Consider the following 23,408-nt stretch of genomic DNA (forward strand, 5'->3'; position numbering starts at 1 on the left):
AGACACTGGTTCTGACTATAAGTTGTGGGCAAGATGCGGGATGATTGATAGTGGAGCATGTGGAACGAGTGGAATTTTTTTGTTCGTTCTCCATTATCTTCTATATTAGGCGATACATGCTTGCATATTTTGCAAGCGCAAATATTATATCATTATAAACAAAGACAAAATTGAGTTGAAGCTGAAGAAGTGGTTTGGACACTGATGGGAAAAAAATCTTGTTTAATAAGGATATGGGCTTGTATGCAATATTTGTTTACATTATATTATTCATTGTATAATGAAACAAGATTTTATGCGATATGCATTATTAAATAATTTTTATCACTTTATTTTTAATGTTAACTTTGTTACATTAATATATCGGGATTATTTTTAGATAAATAAATACAATACAGGGGTAACTATAACTTTTGGATGATTTTTGTACTATGAAAAATGTAATACAACTGAGAACTTATTACACATCTATACACAGATTTTTTTATTTACAAATTCATATACAATAAACTTTACAATAAATATTGTACTTTTCTATTTTTTTTTTAATTCATTATATCAAATAAGATTAATAGATTACAAAGGATTGCAAGGGCGGAGCATGCCGACAGGAGACCTTTTGGTTCATAACTAGGTCGGATGCGAAAAAATATAATAATGATAAATAGAAAAAAAAATTATAATATCAATTATAACAAATAAAATAGATACATATGTATAGTTAAATAATAAACAAACAGGTAAATAGTAAATAATGATAAATTGACATATATATAATAGTAATTTGTAAACGAAAATCAAGCAAATAATAAACAGACAAATAATAAACAAATAAGTAATACAATATGAATGGCAGTCATTACAGCATCTTTCTTAGGTGTTTACCTAAACGAATCTTAAAGCTTCGAGCTGAACTACATTGCACTGCCTTTGCATTTTATTCTGTTCATTAACTACACGGTTGGCGAAGTTGTGTTTACCCACTTCCTAATTAAATCTATTTCCTGACAGTTTTAAACCATTATTTCTTGTAGGATTTCATTCAATATAAAAAATTTGTTACTTTTGATGTCAATCCCCTTTAGAATTTTAAAGGCCTGTATGAAATAATTTTTTAGTCTGCGCTTTTTTAGGGAAAACAGATTCATATGTTTTAATCGATATTCGTATGGTTTGTTTTTTATGTTTAGAATCAGTTTTGTAGTTCGCCGTTGTACTTTTTCCAATCTGTCAATGTCTTTAATGAGATTCGGTGACCACACGAAAACAGCATATTCCAAATGTGGACAAAATAACGATTTATATAGCTTGTTAATAAGAGATGGACTTTTGAATTCAAAAGATCGCGCAATCATTCCCAGAATTTTATTTTATTTCTCAGAGGCTGAAATGCTTGTAATAGTACCTACTGTGCATAACCTTGCATTTACTTATGTTAAATTTCATTAGCCACTTTTCAGACAATTGCTGTAATTTATCTAAATATTCTTGAATATCTAATATATTTTAGTGATCACTTGCCATTCCGCACAATTTTGCATCATCGGCAAATTTGGAGACAATAGATTTTAGTCTGTGGTCTGTATCATTTACATATACTAGGAATAGAAGTGGGACAGGAACGGAGCCGTGAGGAGCTCCACTCGTAACATTTTTCCCTCTAGAATTTTTGCCATTTAAAACAACTCTCGTCTTGGCGACTATGGGTTAACAGTGACTGCACCGCTGCAGTTTTATTATGGTACTTCTGAAAAGCTAGGGCCAACTTTTACACAATGTGTGTGAAAAATTACAGATTTCTTGGCCACAAATAAGGGGTCAACTATTACTCGAGGATATGTGGTCGGTGCTGAAACTTATTTTGAATGGGTGGGAAAAATGCTGATGCATTATTTCCATAAAGATAATGACAAAAAACCCCTAGGATATTCCAGGGGACAATTTGCAAATTCACAAGATAATCTGTGAGTGCATTTCCATGTGTTTCTTTAAAGCATCAGCACGGGAGAAAGCAGCGGCACAAGCAATACACTCGTGTGCCTTTTCTCCCGTGTGTACCCTGAAATGCCTGCGTAGACTGCCTGCTTCCGTGAAAGCAGCACCACATTGTTCACATTTATGCGGCTTGACGCCTGTGTGTTTTCTTTTGTGGTTGCTCAAGCTGCTTGTGCTTGAGAAAGCAGCCCCACAAACCCCACACTTGTGTGGCTTCTGACCTGTGTGAGTTTGCATGTGTGACTTCAAGTGAGCTGATCTTGAGAAAGCAGAATCACATTGCTCGCACTGATATGGCCTCTCGCCTGTGTGCTTGCGTATGTGGTATTTCAAGATAGTTCTTTGCGAGAAAGCAGCACCACAAAAGCTGCATTTGTGCGGCTTCTCACCTAGTGTATGAGTTTGCATGTGTGACTTCAAGTGAGTTGATTGTGAGGAAGCAAAATCACATTGCTCACATTTATAGGGTCGCTCGCCTGTGTGCTTGCGTACGTGGCTCTTCAAGTTATTTGATTGAGAGAAAGCAGCGCCACAAAAGCTGCACTTGTGCGGTTTCTCGCCTGTGTGACTTCGGATGTGCAACGTCAAATGTTCCGATCGTCTGAAAGAAGCGACGCACAAGGAACACTTGAAGGGCTTCTCCCCTGTATGGGTGCGTCTGTGCACCTTGAGGCGTCCAGGCCGGGAAAAGGCTGCGTGACAGAATGTACACTTGTGGGGTTTGTCTTCTGTGTGTGCCTTCTTAATGTGGTCTTGGAGATCTCCTCTTTGATAAAAGGCCATACTACATGGAGGACAATGGAATTGCATTTCCTCTTCTCTACAGCAAAGGTCATCCAATATAGCAGTGCTGCCTGAAAGGGTGGAGTTAAATGACTGATCTCTTTGGGAACTTTTCTCAACACAGACCTTACCATGGCTCTCAAACTCATCTATTGTATCAAATGTCAAATGGCAAATATCACAGAATAATATTTTTTCCTCTTTGAAAGTCATATCAGTCTTCTCTAATGTGGGACTGTCCTGTTGAGATGCAGAATAATCTTTGCAGGTATCAGACTGAAATGGTTCTAATTTGATATGAGCCTTGGGAGGGGCATCTGTCTTGTGGGTCTCCTTTGGAAAGCTCTTATCATCTCTTCTCCACTGATTCAGGTCATCACTCACTAACTTGGACATTGTACTATCCATTTTACCTCTTGTCAGTCTGAAAGGAAGAGGTGAAAGTCATGACATGCAATGGTTTGCATTATATATCAAATGTCTATATCTTATATCTTTACATCCATGACAACTTCACTGCTAAACAGTAGTGTGAGTACGAACACACCTTAACTGTAGCAAAAGCCTTTGAGCCCACATATCAAAGATCTGAAACAGAGAACCAACAAAATACACTCACTAAAATCCATCACAAATACAGTCTTTGGACAAAAGAATGAAACTCTACACTTTCCAAACAATTAATAAGAACCATTCTTCACTATGTTTCCACGGCATGGTTCCAAATAATCAGCAAAGCAAACACTTAGCTATACATAGTAATTATTGGTGACTTTAATGCAAAGGGAATAAATTGGGAAGAATTGACAATAAAAGGTGGAGAGGAACTCTGGGGCAACGTCCTACTGGATCTGACCGTTGATTATACATTGACTCAATGGGTCAAAGAAAACACTAGATACACAATGAAGAACCATCGAGACTAGACTTGGTATTCACTTCTGAGCCTGAAATTGTAGACAAAATAAATTATGAAACACCAATTTGGAAGAGTGACCACATATTAACACAGTTCGAGCAGGAACAAAATGTCGTGAGAAGAAATGAGAAACAGAGAAGGAAGATTAATGTGCATCAAAGCTGACTTTGTAAAACTTAGAAAAAAAAATCAAAGTGCTAGTTGGGAAAATTGGCAAATGATGAAACAAAGATGGAAGAGAAATAGAAATTTTTTAAAGAAAAATATAGGGAAGGAGCAGACAAACATGTACCTAAGCAGAAACAAAAAAGGGCTTACATAAAGTGTTGGTATAATAAAAAGTGTAGCGATGCTAAAGACAGAAGAGACAAAGCCTGGAAGAATGGAAAAAAGACAAAAAAGTGACTAAATGGCAAACATACATCAAACTGAGAAATGAATATATAGATATACGCAGAGAAGAAAAAAGGAACTATGAAAAAGATAAAATAGACAAATGCAAAGACCAACCTAAACTATTTTACAGATATGTAAATGATAAACTAAAAGACAAACATGAAATAGTGAAACTGCATGAAGGAAACAAAGAATATATAGAAGATGTAGAAATGGCTGAAGTAATGACCAGACACTTTAGGTCTATATTTACAATTAAAAGCTCACAAATGTGGGATGAAGGACACCAAGAAGGATCCCCCAAAATGAAAGAAATAATGGTGACACAAAAAGAAATAAGGCACCAAATAAAAAACCTTCATGTCAGAAAGTCATATGGGCCCAATGGAATAGCGAACTGGATATTGAAAGAATGTATAGATGAACTTACAGACAAAATACACAAGATAATTTATTTCTCACTGAAAGAAGGAAAAGTACCACAAGATTGGAAAAATGCAAATATTGTACCAATACACAAGGGATGAGATAAAGAAAATCCAACAAACTATAGACCATCCCTTACAAGCACAATTGCAAAAATATGCAAAAGTTATTAGAAATAAACCCCTGGAAGAGAACAACATCCTAAACTCCAAGCAATTTGGATTTAGAAGTGGAAGATCATGTACTACAAACTTAATATACTTTTACTCAAGATTAATAGAAATAATACAAGAAAGATGGTTGGGCAGACTGTGCCTTCTTGGACTTACAAAAGGCTTTTGACAAAGTACTACATAAAAAACTACTAAGAAAAATTGAAACAATAGGTGGAATACAAGAAAAATTATTGGAATGGATGAAAGACTTCTTGAACAGAAGAAAAATGAGGGTGGTACTTAAGAGAAAAGAACTCATATTGGGAAGATATGATAAGCGGAGTCCCCCCAAGGCTCTGTATTGGCTCTGATAATGTTTGCTGGTTATATAAACGACATGGATGAAGGCATGGAATGTTATATGAACTTCTTTGCAGATAATGTGAAATTATTAAAGAGAGTAAGTACAGAAGAAGACTGCAAATCTTTTCAAGAAGACCTGGACAAAGTCTGGAAATGGAGTATAAAGAACAAAGAGAATTTCAACATTAAGAAATGTAGTATAATGGAATTTGGAAAAAGCAAAAACAGAATATATGGTCAATACAAAATTGGGATGAAGGAAATTACAAAAGTAAACTCAGAATGTGACCTAGGAGTCATTTTCTCAAATGACATGACACCTGACAAACATGTAAACAAAATAGTTGGAGAAACAATTTAATAAGATCAATGAAAGTGGCCTTTGACTACATGGATGAGGAAATGGTAAGACCAAAATTGGAATAGGCAGCATCTCTATGGACACCTAGTAGAAAAAAACAAAAACTAGAAAGAATTCAAAGAGTAATGACAAAGATGGCACTAACACTTTGCAAGTTGACATACAAACAAAGATTGGACAAACTAAATTTATCAACTCTGGAACAAAGAAGAGAAAGAGGCAATTTGATAACCATCTACAGAATTATGAAAGGGATGGAAATCCTTGATAGGGATGACCTACTAAAATGGGACAGAAGAAATACAAGAGGACACAAGAAGAAACTTAAGAAAGACAGTTACACAACGGATCTGAAGAAGAAACTGCTTTCCACACAGAGTAATAGATACACGAAACAAATTGAAAGAGAAAACAGTGAGTGCTAAAACTATACATGATATTAAGGAAGAACTGGATGCAGAAAGACACAACTGCGGGTCACTTTGAGCACAGCTCTCCTCCCGCAAAATACAACTAGGTAAATACATAAAAGCATTGAGAGTGGTAATAGGCTACACCAAAACCACACCAATAGGACACCTGCACCTCCCTATAGAATAACATAGAAAATGATATGTACACAGTTCTACACTAGAGCCCTCAACTCCACTCACCCATCTCATTACATCACATAAGCAGTGGCAGTTGAATAAAAATAAGCTGCTTACTACTCAAACATATAAAATAACCTACCACCAGTACCACACAATACATCTACGTGAAACCACACACTGGCGAGCTTCGGAACTGTAAACATCTCTTCATTTGTGCTCCATAGAAGATGAAAATTCTTTTAATTGTACAACAAAAGAAGGAGGCATGGTTTGTATTAAGTGGGAGGGGGAGCAATTGTGGCTGTCCATAATGAATTCTATGTAGTACTAGTTTGACTTGGAGAAAATGCAGGAAAATAATGATAATTTTGAATAAAAAAAAATTGACCACACCAAAGTACAATGTAAACAGACCAATCAGGACACCAGTGAGACATCGAATATATTATGAAGAATAATTTTCCGGCTTTGGAAAGTACAAGAGAAGAAATTTGAGTCAAATCTTAGACATGGACAGGAAAACAAGTAATAATAATAAGTGGTGGGAGAATGAATTCATGGAACTAAGGAAAGAAATTGTAGAATTAATGGGATATTTAGCCCAAGCTAACGAGATATCAGATCTAAAAAAGAAAAAAAAAAAAAAAAAATCAGAACTAAGAACCAAACACTCAAAGTAATGAAAAATCACTTCCAATAGTGAAAAATAAATAAATAAATAAATAAATAAATAAATAAATAGAATAAAAAATAAAAAATAAAAAAAGAGGTAAATAATAAAATTCACCTTATGACTGAAAGAACTGAAGAAAACTTAGGTGAGAAAAGTATGCAAAAGATTAACAGAAGGTAAACAGAAAAAAATGAAGAAATTGCCTTTAAAGAAATAGCCCAACAACAGATGCGGGAAAATGCAAAAGATACAATCATTCAAGTAATTAAAGAAAAGGCAAATTGGGTGAGATATGCAGTGGATAGAAAAATGTATTGTAGAATATGGACTAAGGGGAAAACATGGTCTGGGGACCAGGAAGTAGAGAAAGACATTGACGATATGTATAGAATAGGTTATTCTAAAGAAACAGCAATATCAATTTTAAAAGAAATAAAAGATGGTGATTGGGAAGTAGAGAAAGATGTACAAGAAGTGTATGGAATAAGACATTATTCTAAGGGAAGAAATTGACCCCTAAATATAAAACTAAGATTGCAAATGGTAGTAGAAGACATATTAGAAAAAGTAAGTTGGCAATGACTGAACATTACAACAAGATATGGATAAAAAGAGAAACGAGTGTTGAGGAATTAGAAAAAGAGAAGACACTAAAAGATGAAGCTAAGGAAAAAAAAAATGAAGAGAATGGATACCGAAAGCAAGGAATTCTATTATAAGGAAATCGACATGAGGCAGAGAAAATGGTACATCAGAATGGGGGAAAAAAAAGTAGCCTATTCTAACATTGACGGATTAATTTCAGGACTGAATGAACTAAATGATTAACTGTTAGATAAAAAATCAGACATAATGGGAATTGTGGAGATGAAATTAAGGGGTCAAATACCACCCAATAATATTAGGCAAGGGTTATACAATTATTGGATTATAAACAGAAATGAGAAACAGGGAATAATCATGTACTTGGCCAAGAAAAACTTGAATGTGACAAAGATTACTGAGGGTGAGAACAATGCAGAAATGATCATGATAAAAGTCGAAGTCAGGGACATGAAACGTAGAAAGTTTGTGGTGATTTATGTTCCCCCAAAAAATGAGCCCTTGGAAAGAGAATGAGCATTCAAAAATGTTAGAAGATGCAAGGCATTCATTAAATGAGATATTAATGGGCGGAGGTAACCTGGTAACTATGGGGGACTTTAATTGCAAAGAAATTTGTTGGAAGGAAATGACAGTGAAGGGTGGAGAGGATCTGTGGGGTAATGTATTACTGGATATGACCATGGAATATACTATGACACAGTGGCTCAATGGAAACACCAGACACAAAAGTAATGCAAGACCATCAAGACTGGATTCAATATTTATAACAACCTTAAATTGTGGGTAAAATTGAATACAAGACACCATCTAGAAAGAGTGACCATATACTTATAGAGACTGAACTAAAATAAGAAATATATATGGAGAGAAATGAAAAGTATAGAAGAGGAAGATTGATGTACAACAAAATGACCTTTGGAAAACTAAAGATTTTTTTTCAAAATGCATATTGGGAGAAATTCTACATGGAAGAGACAAAAGTGGAAGAGAAATGGGAGATCTAGATGGATATTTCACCTATATTTCTCATGTGACATTTCTAGTGTCGCACCTTGTGGCTAATTACCAAAAATAAGAGATTAGATATTTGCATGTGTGAATTTCATTGTCCTGCCGTTGTTCCGAACTAAAACCACTACAACAGCAAACCCGATGACGAGAAACGATTCAAAATTCAAAATTAACTCATTCTTTCTCGTTCTGTCTTTCTTTTCTTTATTATCTAGTTTTTATCTTTTTATCTTTTTTTATTTATTTCTATCTATCAATCTCTGCCCATGACGTCATGACGCATGCGCAAAAGACAACAAACCCAAAGACGACCTACGATTAACCTAAAATTCAAGATTAATTATTCATCCTTCTTTTCTTTCTCTCTTTTCTTAGTTATTTAATTCTTTATTATTTTCAATTAGTTGTTTGATAATTTTTTATCTATCAACCGCTGCTCATGACGTCACGTCGCATGCGCAAAAGACAACAAACCCGAAGACGACCAATGATTAACCAAAAATTTGAAATTAACTTCCTTTCAAATTTAAATTTCTTTCTCCTTTCTACTTTCCTTTAAATTTCTTTTTCTCTTTTTTTTTTCTTTTTTTTTTCTTATCTACCAGTCTCTGTCCATGACGTCACAGCGCATGCGCAAAAGACAACAAACCCGAAGACGATTATAATATTCAAAATTAATTCTTTCTCCTTTTCTTTCTCTCTTTGTTATTTACTTTTGTTATTTTACTATTTATATATTTATTTAATTTTTTTTTATCTATCGCTCCCCATGGCGTCACGTTGCATGCACAAAAGACAACAACAACAAACCCGAAGACGACAAACAATTCAAGACTCAAAATTAACTAATTCTTCCTCTTTCTGTCTTTCTCTATTTTCATCATTATTTAGTTTTTTATCTTTTTTTTTATCTATCAATGTCTGCCAATGACGTCATGAGGCATGCGCAAAAGACAACAAACCCAAAGACGACCAACGATTAACCTAAAATTCAAAATCAATTATTTCTCCTTCTTTTCTTTCTCTCTTTCTCTATTTTCTTAGTTATATGATTTTTTATTATTTTCAATTAGTTGTTTCATATTTTTTATCTATCATCCGCTGCTCATGACAAACTCGAAGACGACCAACGATTAACCAAAATTAACTTTCTTTCAAATTTAAATTTCTTTCTCTTTCCTTTCTACTTTCCTTTAAATTTCTTTCTCTCTTTTTTCGTTATTTAATTTTCTCTTTTTATCTACCAGTCTCTGCTCATGACGTCACGGCGCATGCGCAAAAGACAACAAACCCAAAGACTATTATAAAATTCAAAATTAATACTTTCTCCTTCTTTCTTTTCTCTTTTTGTTTGTTATTTTGTTATTTATTTTTTGTTATTTTATTATCTAATTATTTATCTTTTTATCTATCAACCGCTGCCCATGACGTCACGTTGCATACGCAAAAGACAACAACAAACACGAAGACGACAAACGATTCAATATTCAAAATTAACTAATTCTTTCTCTTTCTGTCTTCCTCTCTCTTCTTCATTATTTAGTTTATCTTTTTATTTTTTTATTTATATATTTTTTATCTATCAATCTCTGCCCATGACGTCGTGATGCGCAAAAGGCAACAAACCCAAAGGCGACCAACGATAACCTAAAATTCAAAACTAATCATTTCTCCTTCTTTTCTTACTTTCTCTCTTTTCTTAGTTATTTAATTAAATTAGTTGTTTAATATTTTTCCATCTATCAATCGCTGCTCATCCAAAGTGACCAAAGTGTGCAGCAGCTGTGGCAGGTAGTCGCCGACATGAAGACTTTGCTCAACCAGTTTTTAGCTGAGAAGAGAAGCCATCAACCACCACGTAGTCCCGCTCCACGACAGGATACTGCCTCCTGCTCCCACCATACTGCCTCCTACCTACTACCATACCTACTGCCTCCTACCATACCCGCTTCGGAGCCAAGGCGCTCAGATGCACATAACCATGCAGCTGGTCGCAGGGAAACTCCAAACGCGGAAGTCGGTATGCACACAGTGCTGCCATCTGGTGAGGTAATGCGTGCTTACTCCCATTGTTGAGAATTGGTGCTTTTATGGTGAACTAACTCGTTGAATTGGAAGAGGAACAAGTGGCTGAAGACAGAGGAAGAAGAATAGCTGCCACTAAGGAAACAATGAATTAATTCCTTAAACGGTTGGAAGAAATTGATCCCAACTTCGAACGCTTTACAAGGGTTGAAAGGATGATAAACGATGCAGTGCATCCATATTGTGAAACTTATGATGAGAAAAAAAAATCAATCCAAACGAAGTTTACAATGTTCATGAAATGCACAACTCTACCAGTCACTCCCACCATTGTCCCTGCTGCCACCTTAGCACCAACCGTTACCCGACCACGACCTACAACACCGACCGTTACCCCTCCTCCTTCCACACCAACAGCTGACCCAAATGATCCACAGCCCAGCACCAGCTAATATAAACTATAAAAATGAGTATGTAAAAGTGCAGAGAGGAAATAAGGAACATTGAAAAAAGATAAAATAAATAAAGAACAACCCAATCTATTCTATAGATATGTGAATAGTATATACATATACCAAGGCTTTTTTTTTTTTTCCCTTACCAGGGGGGTAGCCAGAAAGGACAAGGCACACAAACATTCCTACCCATTTCATCCCCGAAAACACTCCACACCCCTCCACCCGCCCTCCCATCTTAGCACCTCCTAGATGACGGGTCATCCCTGCACCCTGTCCACTGCCCTGGGTCAGAAGCAGTGTCGCAGGACACAGTACATCCACAGCAAGGCCGCTTCATTAAATCGGCGACCCCCCCCCCTCTCCGTCCCCCCATATAAAGGAGAGGACGGGGAGAAATCCCTTCGGGCTGCGTCAAAAATTTCTGCTCACGCACACTACCTCACCCCCATTCCCCCGTCCAATCCACCTCGTGCATCACAACATCTTCCATATACAACCATTCTCCATTCACCCCTGTCTTCTGTCCTCTCCCGTCCTTCCTCAACAGACATTCCCCTCTTCCCCAAAGCCCCCTTCATCCCATCCATCCATCTCATCCTAGGACGTCCCCTCATGTTCACTCCCTCCACATCTGCCTTCCATACCTCCTTTACTAGTCTTTCTTCACTCATTCTTTCCATGTGTCCAAACCATCCTAATACTCTTTCATCCACCCTATCTCCCAGCTCCCTTTCCACCCCTGTTCTCCTCCTCACTTCCTAATTTCTCACTCTATCTAGCCTAGTAACCCCCATCATACTTCTCAGACACTTCATCTCAAACACATTCAAGTTCCTTCTCTCTTCCTCTCTCATGTTCCATGTTTCTGCTCCATACAGTGCTGTTTGCACAATCACTCCTTCATACAGTCTCCTCTTAGCATCCATTCCCAGATTCCTATTCCTCATTACACTTTTTAAACCACCAAGGCATTTACTCGCTTCTCTCAATCTACATTCTACCTCCACCTTCACTCCACCTTTTCCTGCCACATTTGCACCAAAATATCTAAAACTATCCACTTCCTCCAGTTGCTCTCCCTTAATGCTCACTTCCAGATTACTGCCACTTTCACCCCTTGTACATCTCATCACCTTACTTTTACCCACATTTATCTTCAGCTTTCTTCTATCACACACTCTCCCAAACTCTGTCACCAGCTTCCTCAATCCCTCCTCCGATCCTGCCACAAGCGCAGTGTCGTCCGCAAACAACAGCTGGTTCACCTCCCACTTTTCTCCATTTTCCTTAACCATCTCCAATCCCTGACCCACTACCCTTGCATTCACCTCTCGCACCACCCCATCCATGTATAAGTTGAACAGCCAGGGTGACATAACGCATCCCTGACGAAGTCCCACCTTTACCTCAAACCACTCACTCTCTCCATTTCTAATCCTGACACAAGCTCTACTACTCTCATAAAAACTCTTGACAGCTCCCAGAAGCTTTCCTCCTATCCCGTATATCCGCATAACCTCCCACAGTGCCTTTCTGTCTACCCTGTCGTAAGCCTTTTCCAGATCCATAAAGGCCCAGAAAACATCCTTCCCCTTACCTATAGCTTTCTCACATATCTGTCTTACCACAAAAATCTGATCTACACAACCTCTACCTGTCCTAAACCCACACTGTTCCTCACCAATTACTCCCTCTGTTCCTCTCCTAATCCTCTCAATCAAGATCCTCCCATAAGCCTTCCCAGCTACACTTAACAAGCTAATCCCTCTGAAACTACTACATTCACACTTGTCTCCCTTTCCCTTATAAAGTGGAACTATACACGCACTCCTCCAGTCCTCTGGCACTCTACCTTCTCTCCAGCAAACATTAAATAACCTCACCAGCCAGTCCACCATCACTATACCTCATTTTTTAAGACATTCTGCATGGCATCCATCCATACCAGGTGCCTTACCTGCTTTCATCATCTTAACTGCTGCCTTCACTTCATCCTTCCCTATTTCTCCTCCATTTTCCTCACTCATCACTCTCATTTTCTTAGCATTTCCCACTCCAGCTATCTTTCCCTTCCTATCCTCCTTCACATTAAGCAACTCCCTAAAATATTCTGCCCATCTTCCCCTTACTGCCTTCTCCTTCATCATCATATCTCCATCTGCACCTTTTACCTTTTCTTCCCCACTTGATTCGCCTCCTCTTCCTCTCTTAATTTCTTTCCAAAACATCTTTTTATTACTTTCAAAATTTTCTGTCATACTCTTACCCCATTTTACATCTGCTCTCCTCTTTGTCTCCTTTACCTTTTTCTTTACTTCTCTTTTCTTTTCCCTGTACGTCTCATATGACTCCCTCGTCCTACTTTGTAACCAATCTGTGAAAGCTCGCTTCTTCTCTTCTACAACCTTCTTCATTTCCTCATCCCACCATTCACTACCCTTCCTTCTATTTCCTCCTGACCTTCTTGTTCCACACATCATCCTTGCACACTTTGTGACTCCCTCCTTGAACCATCCCCATTCCTCCTCCACACCTACCTCCACTCTATCCTTCATTCCCTCCCACTCCTCCTTCAGCTTCCTCTTGTACTCCCTCTCCTTTTCCTCTTCGTTTAGAGAGTTCACTAACCACCTCCCTACCATTTGTCCCTTTCCTCTTCCTCCATCTGTCCTCCACTCTCAACTTACCTTCCAACAGAAAATGATCTGATATTCCCCCACCCTCTCCCCTTAGCACATGTACATCTCTAACTCTTCCTATCATAATCCTATTTACCACTACATAGTCCATTAAAGCTCTATCTACCACCTTTCTCTCCACCACCCTCTCCCATGTGTACTTATGCTTGACTTTCTTCCGAAACACTGTATTTGCTATCATCAACTCTCTTTCTAGACACATTTCCACCATCAACTCTCCACTACGATTCTTTCCTGGAACTCCACATTTCCCAACCACTCCATCAACCGGCTCCTTTCCTACCCTAGCATTAAGGTCTCCCAGTACTATTACATTTACACTTCTCCCTAAACCCTCTATGCACTCATTTAAATCTATCCAAAAGGCCTCCCTTTCTTCTACATTCTTCTCACTGCCAGGCCCATATGCACTTACAAAAACCCACATCTCCTTTCCCAGTTTCACCTTCATCCACATTATCCTTGAGGAAACCTCCTTCCACTCCACTACACGTTTACCTATCTCTTCACTTACTAGTATAGCCACCCCTTCCCTCCCTCGCCCTCTCTTCACTCCTGATAACCTCCCACTTACACTCCCAAATTTACAATCGCCCTTCCCTTTCAGCTTAGTTTCACTCAAAGCCAACACATCCATCTTTCTTCTCACAAACATACTACCTATCTCTTCCCTTTTACTCTCATCTGTACCACATCCACGCACATTAAAAGATCCAAACCTTAGGGTGCTGGACCGAGGCCCTCCAGCCCCTCTTATGCCTCTGCCTTTTTTTCTAGGAATGTGCCCTGTAGAGCTGCAAGGAGAGGGATGCCTAGTCCCAATCCCCGTCCCTTTTTTTCTCGCCTCTTACGATCCAAGTGTGAATAGTAAACTTAAAAATAAACAGGAGATGGTGAAATTATGCCAAGGAAATACAGAATACACAGATCTAGATATGGCCTAAGTCATGAGTAATCACTTCATGTCTGTTTTCACTAGAGAGAAGATACAGTATTGGGACAAAGGAAGCAAGGTGCGATCCCCCATGGGCAAAATAATAACACAAAAAGAAATAATGGAGCAATTAACAAACCTTGGCAGAGACGGAATTGCAAACTGGATACTAAAAGAATGCAAAGAAGAATGGACAAAATATATAACATAATAAGTTGCTCACTTAAGGAAAAATACCAAAAGACTGGAAGAATGCCAAAATTGTACCTAAATATAAAAGAAACAAGGAAGAACCAACTAATTATAGACCGGTCTCACTAACAAGCACTGTAGCCAAAATTTGTGAGAAAATTATCAAGAATAGATGGGTCTATATAAAATTCAGCCGTGTTTCAACACGTAAATAGATTTAATCACCGAATGGATTGGGAGAAATCTGACCTTATTTGTAAACCAGGCTGTGGTTTTAGAAGGAAAATGGTGGAATCCACATTAATTGAATGTCTGCCCACAATGAATATTTCCAAGGGTCAATAGACCCCAGAAATTATATCAGGACTATTCATCACCAAACAAATTGTCAACAAGTTTCCTCCCCCTTCCCCTGACCTGACCTCATGTCATTCTTAGGTCACATAGAGTTGGGGTAGTGACATTTATTATTTTCCAAATTCCCTTTCTTTTGTAAGAGGTTGCTATTTAAGGTAGCATCCTCCTTCCACTTTGTACTACTGAAGAGGATTGCAGTTAGCAATCGAAATCTATAGTTTTCCTTACTCAACTCTTTCTTTTGTCCGACTGTGGTGTTAGTTGTGATATACAAATGTGTTACTACATTTCTCACCAGTGATATATATATATATATATGTATGTATATATATATATATATATATATGTATATATACATATATATGTATATATATATATATATATAATATATATATGTATATATATATATGTATATATACATATATATGTATATATATATATGTATATATATATATATGTATGTATATGTGTATATATGTATATATATTTATATATGTATATATATAATATATATATGTATGTATATATATATGTATATATATAATATATATATGTATTATATATATATATATATATATATATATACATATAATATATGTGTATATATATATACATACACACATAAAGATAGAGTAACCTTTCTAGTGCTTATTACATATTATTTCTATTACAAATATTTAGAAAGTAATACAAATCTAAAGTGCACACAGTCTTTTGGTATACCCCCTGTTGTGTGCATGTATTTATTACCTAGTTGTATTTACCTAGTTGTATTTTGCGGGAAGGGGAGCTATGCTCGTGATGTCCCGCCTTTGTATCTTGCAGTGTCTAGTTTGTTTTTAAACTCATGAATGGTTTTTGCGCATACTATTTCATTGTCCAGTTTGTTCCAAGTGTCCAAAACTCTATGAGGAAAACTGTTTTCTTCAGTTCTCTTCTATAGCTATGTTTTTTTTTATTTTCTTCCATGTCCTCTTGTGTTTCTTTTGTCCCAGTTAAGTAAGTTCTCTCTATCAAGTACCTCTGTGCCTTTCATGATTCTGTAGATGGTCAATAGGTCACCTCTCTCTCTTCTTTGCTCCAGTGTCGGTAACTCCAGTTCAGCCAATCTCTCCTCGTATGATAGGTTTGCAAGTGCAGGTGCCATTTTTGTAGCTGCTCTTTGGATTCTTTCTATTTTCTTTATATTCTTTTTGGTACTGGGGGACCACAATGTCGCTGCATACTCTAATCTAGGCCTTATCAATGTAACCAATATTTTTTTTATCATGTCTTCGTCCAAGTATGTAAACGCCACTTTTATTGATCTTAGCAAGTTGTAAGTCTCCCCGACAATTTTGTTAATCTGTATATCATATGACAAGTCGTTTGTGATAATTACTCCCAAATCTTTTTCGGATCCTACTTTCTTTACTTCTTTGGTTCCAATTGTATATTTTCCTGATATTCTGTTTTTGCTTTTTCCGAACTCCAATATGCTACACTTCTTAGTATTAAAGTCCACTTCCCATTTCTGACTCCAGTTCCATACCCTATTTAGGTCTTCTTGCAGTGCTTCACGGTCCTCATCAGTTTCTATTTTCCTTAGCAGTTTGGCGTCATCGGCAAAGAAGCTCATGTAGCAGTTCACGTCCTCATCCATGTCATTCATATAGATAGCAAACATTATATGTGCCAGCACAGATCCTTGCGGTACTCCACTGATCACCTCTTTCCAATCTGAATATTTTTCTCTGAGCACTACTCTCATCTTTCTACCAGTCAGAAAGTCCTCTATCCATTTTAGTAGGTTTCCCTGTATTCCTCCTATGTGTTCCAGTTTTTTTTAGTAGTTTTCTGTGTGGTACTTTGTCAAAGGCTTTTTGCAAGTCTAGGAATGCACAATCAGCCCATCCATTTCTTTCTTGCACTATGTCTATTAGTCTTGAGTAAAAGCATATTAAGTTTGAGGAGCATGATCTTCCTTGTCTGAATCCGAATTGTCTTGGGTTTAATATGTCATTGTCTTCCAGATGTTTTACCCATCTATTCTTGATTATTTTCTCACAAATTTTGGCTATGGTGCTTGTTAGTGATACTGGCCTATAGTTGGTGGGTTCTTCTTTGTTTCCTCCTTTGTGTATTGGTACAATGTTAGCGTTTTTCCAGTCCTCGGGTATCTTTCCTTCTTTGAGTGAGCTGTTTATTAAGATGTGTATTTTGTCTGTTAGTTCTTCTTTGCACTCCTTTAGAATCCAATTTGCAATACCGTCCGGGCCATGTGATTTTCTGACATCCAGCCTTGATAAATGTTCTGATATTTCCTTTAGTGATGCTGTAAACTCATTCATGAGGGGAGATTTCTTGTTTTTATCTATGTCACAATTTGGTATTTTCTCTCTGGTGAAAACAGATTTAAAGTGATTGTTCATGACTTCGGCCATCTCTAAATCTTCTGTGTATTCTATGTTTCCTTGGCATAGTTTCACCATTTCCTGTTTGTTTTTAAGTTTACCATTCACATACCGATAGAATAGTTTGGGTTGCTCTTTGCATTTGTCTATAATATCCTTCTCATGGTTCCTTTTTTCTTCTCTTCTCACTTTAACATACTCATTTCTATAGTTAACATAAATTTGCCATTTGCTTTGTTTTTTGTCTTTTCTCCACTTTTTCCAAGCTTTGTCCCTTCTGTCTTTTGCCTCACTGCATCTTTTGTTGAACCAACATTTAATGTACTCTCTCTCTCGCTTTTGTCTTGGTACATGCCTGTTTACCCCTTCATTGTAGTTTTCCATCAATATATTCCATTTCTCTTCCACTGTTGTTTCTTCCCTGTAAAATATTTCCCAGTTTGCATTCCGGAAGAATGTCTTTAGTTTTGTAAAGTCTGTTTTGTTGTACATCAGTCTTCCTTTCCTATGCTTTTCGTTCCTCTCTATGTCTATTTCTTCCTTTAGTATAGTTTCGATGAGTACATGGTCACTCTTTCCAATTGGTGTCTCATACTGGACTTTATGCACTATTTCAGGCTCTGTTGTAAATATTAGATCTAGTTTCGATGGCTCTTCATTATTTCTGTACCTTGTGTTTTCACGGACCCATTGGGTCATTGTGTACTCCATGGTCATATCTAGCAGTACATTGCCCCACGAGTCATCTCCTCCTTGCACTGTCATGCTGTCCCAACAAATTTCTTTGCAATTGAAGTCCCCCATAATTACCAGATTACCCTTACCCATTAGTATCTCATTGAGTGATTTTCTTGTATCATCTAGCATTTTTGTATGTTCGTTTTCTTTCCAAGCGCTTGTTTTTGGAGGCACATAAGTCACCACAAACTTTCTACTTTTCATATTCTTGCCTTCGACTTTTATCATGATCAATTCAACATTACCTTTGCCCTCTGCAATTTTTGTCACCTTTAGGTATTTCTTGGCCAAGAACATGATTCCCCCTCCCTGTTTCTTGTCCCTGTTTTTTATCCAGTAGTTGTATAAAACTTGTCCGATAACAGTGGATGGTATTTCACCTCTTAGTTTAGTCTCTACAATTCCCATTATGTCTGGTTTTGCTTCTAACAGATAATCATTGAGTTCGTTCAGTCCCGAAATTAGTCCGTCAATGTTGGTATAGGCCACTTTTAATTTTCTTCCTTCTCCCTGGTTTCTTCTTCCCTTGTTTTTTTCGTTTTGAAGCGCCATTGTCTTAATCTCAAGTCTATTACTCTCCACTGGAATTCTTTGCATTCTGTCTCCGATCTTTTCAAGTTTTTTTCCTTTGCTTCTTCTCTTAGTGCCCTTTCTTTTTCTAATTCCTCAGTACTCATTTCTCTTTTTATCCATATCTTACTGTATTTTTCACTCTTTGCCAAGTTACCTACTTTTTCAAATATGTCTTCTACTACCACTTGTGACCTTAGTTTAATCTTTAGAGGTCGATTCCTATCCTTAGTATAGCGACCAATTCTGTAAGTCTCTTCTAGGTCTGTGCCTGAATCACTGTCTCCCCCCTGAATTTCATTAAGGATTTCTACTGCTGTCTCTTTTTCTTCTTTTTCTCTCATGTACCTCGCCAATCCTTGTTTTTCTTTAAGCCCATAAACCACAATACATTTCTTCCTATCTACTGTGTCCCTGACCCAATTTGCTTTTTCGTTAATCACTTGAATGATTGTGTCTTTTGCATTATCTTGCATTTGCTGCTTGACTATTTCTTTGAAAGCAATTTCTTTATTTTCAATATTTTCTTTCCACTTCTTAATTTCCTGGATACTGTCCCCACCTAAGTTTTCTTCGATCTTTTGTGTCAATTCTTGTAATTTGTTGTTCACTTCCTGCTTTAGATTTTCGCTATTGTTATTATCATTAGTTTTCTTCTTTTCATTATCATTCTTCAGTTCATTTATGTCTCTTTTCATTTCTTTAATTTCGTTTGTAAGATCCAAGTTAGTTTTTCTCAGGTCAGAAATTTCATGGTTAGCCTTAGTTAAACAATCAATTAAACCAATGACCTCTTTTCTTAAGTCCATGATTTCATTTTCCCACCGAGTCCTATTTTTGCTCATCTCTCTCTCTATCTCTAATAATCTACTTAAGTTCTTTCTTTCGTACTTACCAAACCCTAAGAAATCATTGTCGTAACACGTGCTTTGTTGATTGTTTACATCGCGGTTCAGTGGATTGCCGCCAGATGGCTCTGATTCGCAACTGGCTTTCGAGACGTTTTCATTCATTTTTACTAATTTTGAGTTAATACAATTAACTAGCACTGCATAGATACCATTTCGGGCACTCACGTTCACTCCCCACCCCTACAGTACAAACCAGTGTGTGTATGTGTGTGTATGTGTATGTGTATGTATATATATATATATATATATATATATATATATATACATATATATACATACATATATATATATATATATATACATATAACTATATTTGTTTCTGTCTCCCACTTCCTCATTTATATACACATCCTTCTCAGTCTCCTCCAAAAATATCCGTCACTCTCTGTCCTTCATCATACCATCTTTCTCTGTCTCTCACCACATTTTTCTCCCTTTCCCTCTTTCCTACTTTTTCACTCACTAACTATATGCCCATCTAAAAAACCACTGTTTTAACAAGTGCCTCCTCAGCTACCAAACATTAAAATGAATAAAAATTGTATTAGGCTTGGCAAGGTTAATCCTCAAACATGAAGTGATAGCATTCATTGTATACAGAAGCACAGTATATCAGATACCTTAATGTCACAATAGTGACTCAGTTAAATGATTACCACGATAGTGACTTAGTCAAATGCTTTCAAACATGGTACAATAAATTTACTTATAGTAACATTATCTAAAAACAAGTTAGTTTAAAGGGAGTTGACTGTAGTTGCATTGTTTTAATGAGTGCCCCTTCAGCTACCAAACATTAAAATAGATAAACAAAATTTGTCTTAGGCTTGGGAATGTTACTTCTTAGACATGAGGTGACAACATTCATTATATACAGACACACAGTATATCAGATATCTTAATATCACAATAGTGACTCAGTCATATGCTAAACATGCAGATGCAATAAAATTGGGCATAATAAATTCACTTATAGTAATATTATCTAAAAATAAATAAATTTGAAGGGAGTTGACTGAAGTTGTTGGTAAATCTGTAGTTATTGGTAAATAGTATGATTAAATTGGCAGTAATTCCTGGAATAAATTTAAGAAGTTATAAGAAAGGCTGGTCCCCTACATGATTTTATAGCAAGGTTTGACAATTGGAGAGCAACCCATAAACTGCAACACATATCACATGATAAACAGTAATTGAGACATACATTATATAATATGAAGACTTTTCTTAGACTTGGCAGTCTATATTTCATTCACATAATGAAGTTTGGCAACTCAGGGTGATTGAGTCCACACACTGCACCTACCCAACCATGCATCCTTTGTTTTCCTCAGACATCAGTTACTTCTGCATGTCCTACAAACCTCTACCTCTTGTGGTGTAAAATGGAAGATAACTTGCATAAAAAGTATTCACGAGAAAAAGAAAAATATTGGACAATTGAAGCAGCTGTGGTGAAGAACAAAGTGTGGAAAAGTAGTATAAATGTTCCTTATCACCTACCCATGCATGAAAACCACTTACCACCCTCTACCTCAGTGATAAAAAAAAAAATGGAAATTCACTACACCAACATGCCTAAATTATGGCAAATAAATACAATTAACCAATATTTGGTTTTCCTATAATTTTTCATGCAATCTTTCATTTTATAACAAAACTTTCTTTGGAGATTTTTTTTAACTCCAAACAATTTCACACCACAAGTATGACCAACAAAACCCTATTGTGCAGAGTTATCGGGTTATGTAGTAGGACCCCATGGGTATACTATGGCTCCTTTCCTATATATATATATATATATATATATATATATATATATATATATATATATATATATATCTATATATATATATATATATATATATATATATATATATATATGAATTTAAGTAATAATTTCTCTGGAACTATGGTCAGCAGTCTTCCCATAACTACAATGCCATGAACTGTCAATGAATGATAGAATTGGTAAAAAAAAAATAATAATAATAATAATAAAATAAATATATAAATAAAAATGGTAGTTAATTATATAAGGTTTCTGTATGTTTATTCATGACATTTTAGATGTATACAAAAATACAGCAATATTTTATTTTAGCAAATCAAAATGATCAAATTATGTAATCGTGGCAACATGGATATTTAACAAAATTTGCGAAGACCAATAACTCCTAACCTAACTTAATTCAATATAACCATTCCATAGGAACAAATCGCTAAATTTTTAGAAGTGCATACCTACATGATATAGCAACAGAAAATTAAATAAATTTGTAAATTATTATATATCAGAGTAATATATGTTAACTTTCGTGGATATAAAGGTATTATTTTAGTTGTGCACACATACGTGATGTAGCATTAGATAATTAAATATAAATTTTGTAAATTATAATACATGAACGTAATATGCGATTTTCTTGGCGGAAATGAAAGAAAAAAAACTTGCTGCAAGCAAATTTAATAACGAACGAAGCCACTAGGATACGATTCAGACGCCATGCCAGTCCAATCACTATCAGATGACTGCTTTCACATTGTGGACCAGGTGTTCTCTAACTCCAGGTGGCGTTGATAAGCGCTGTTACAAAGAAAATAGGGGTTCCTTAGACTCTACGAGAGAACAAGGGGTTCTGCCATCATCCATTAATTGCCCAAGGCACAATAATAATCATGCCATCAACATCCATGACGACAACCCAGATTGTTTTCAGAATTTGAGGTACCGAATTACTAAACATTGGTTAGGTTAGGTAAGGTAGATTAGGTTAGAATAGACTATTTTATCATTCTTTCATTTCTTCGACACTCGGCACCTATCAAAACAAACATGGCGTATCATTCAACCGCCTCAACTTCCTTCGTTACAAAATAAATTTTAGCAACTTTTTGTTATTGATTTCCACCTAGAAAATCGCATATTACGTTGATCTATTATAATTTACAAAAATTATAATTAATTTTCTTTTGCTATATCGCGTAGGTGTGCACAACTAAAATTTTACCTAGCTATATACTAATGCAGGTAAATGTTTAGTTGTCCTTAAGTACGCGATATAGCAATAGAAAATCAATTATCAGTTTTGTAAATTATATCGTATCAATGTAATATGCAATTTTCTTGGTGAAAAAAAAAATGCTAAAACAGATTTCGTAAGTAACGAAGTCGCGCCGGGCGAATGGTACGCATTTTTATGATAGATGCCGACGTCGAAGAAATGAAAGGATAAATTCGTCTAACCTAACGTGTACTTAGTAAATAGGTACTTGTAATTAAGGGTAATCCGGATCGTCGTCGTCGTCGTCACGGATGTAGGCGACCTGTTCAATCACTCTTTCTGATTGCGGGGTATATAGATTATCATAGCTTGAAGGAATGCATGGATTTCGGCTTCATAGCATTCCTTCCAGAATACATACCTCGCGAGGTACTAGCGGAAGTACCGAGGACGTACAACAGGTCTCAACTGGACCGGGCAGACAACGCTTAACAAACGAGAAGATGGCGTTCCGATCCTATGCTATCGACTTCGTTCATTAGCATCTTTGCTTGTAGCTAGGTATTATGTTCATGTATTATAATTTACAAAGTTAACATTTAATTTTCTAACACTATATCGCGTACTTGTGCACAACTGAACAAATACCCAAATGTATCCTCTTTATTTTGAGAAATTTGTCTATCCTAACCTAACCTAACCTACACTTAGTAATGTGTCTGGGGTATTGGCTGCATGTTATTGTGGCAAAATAGCATGCAGTTGATACTTTAGGGTCTATATCGGGCGCCCCTACGGACCAGAACCACACATCATTTTGTCTGTGATAGAGGAAAACTCTGTAC

General features: G+C 36.4%; 1 protein-coding gene across 1 annotated transcript; it reads right to left on the reverse strand.

Moving 5' to 3' along the window:
- Positions 1-197: 197 nt before the first annotated feature.
- LOC143031483 (uncharacterized) lies at positions 198-23,075 on the reverse strand. The gene is made up of 2 exons (XM_076195391.1): positions 22,985-23,075; positions 198-3,202 (listed from the first exon to the last, which is right to left on the reverse strand). The coding sequence occupies exon 2, from the start codon at positions 3,184-3,186 to the stop codon at positions 1,951-1,953; it is 1,236 nt and encodes a 411-aa protein (XP_076051506.1). The 5' UTR covers positions 3,187-3,202; positions 22,985-23,075; the 3' UTR covers positions 198-1,950.
- Between the last annotated feature and the right edge of the window lie 333 nt (positions 23,076-23,408).

Source organism: Oratosquilla oratoria, chromosome 12 (genome assembly GCF_046742065.1).
Source record: "Oratosquilla oratoria isolate Oo_2021 chromosome 12, ASM4674206v1, whole genome shotgun sequence".
Lineage (NCBI taxonomy): Eukaryota > Metazoa > Arthropoda > Malacostraca > Stomatopoda > Squillidae > Oratosquilla > Oratosquilla oratoria.

Bases quoted from the DNA above. Each gene is read 5' to 3' on its own strand.
- LOC143031483 (XM_076195391.1), bottom strand. From the start codon at position 3,186: ATGGATAGTACAATGTCCAAGTTAGTGAGTGATGACCTGAATCAGTGG.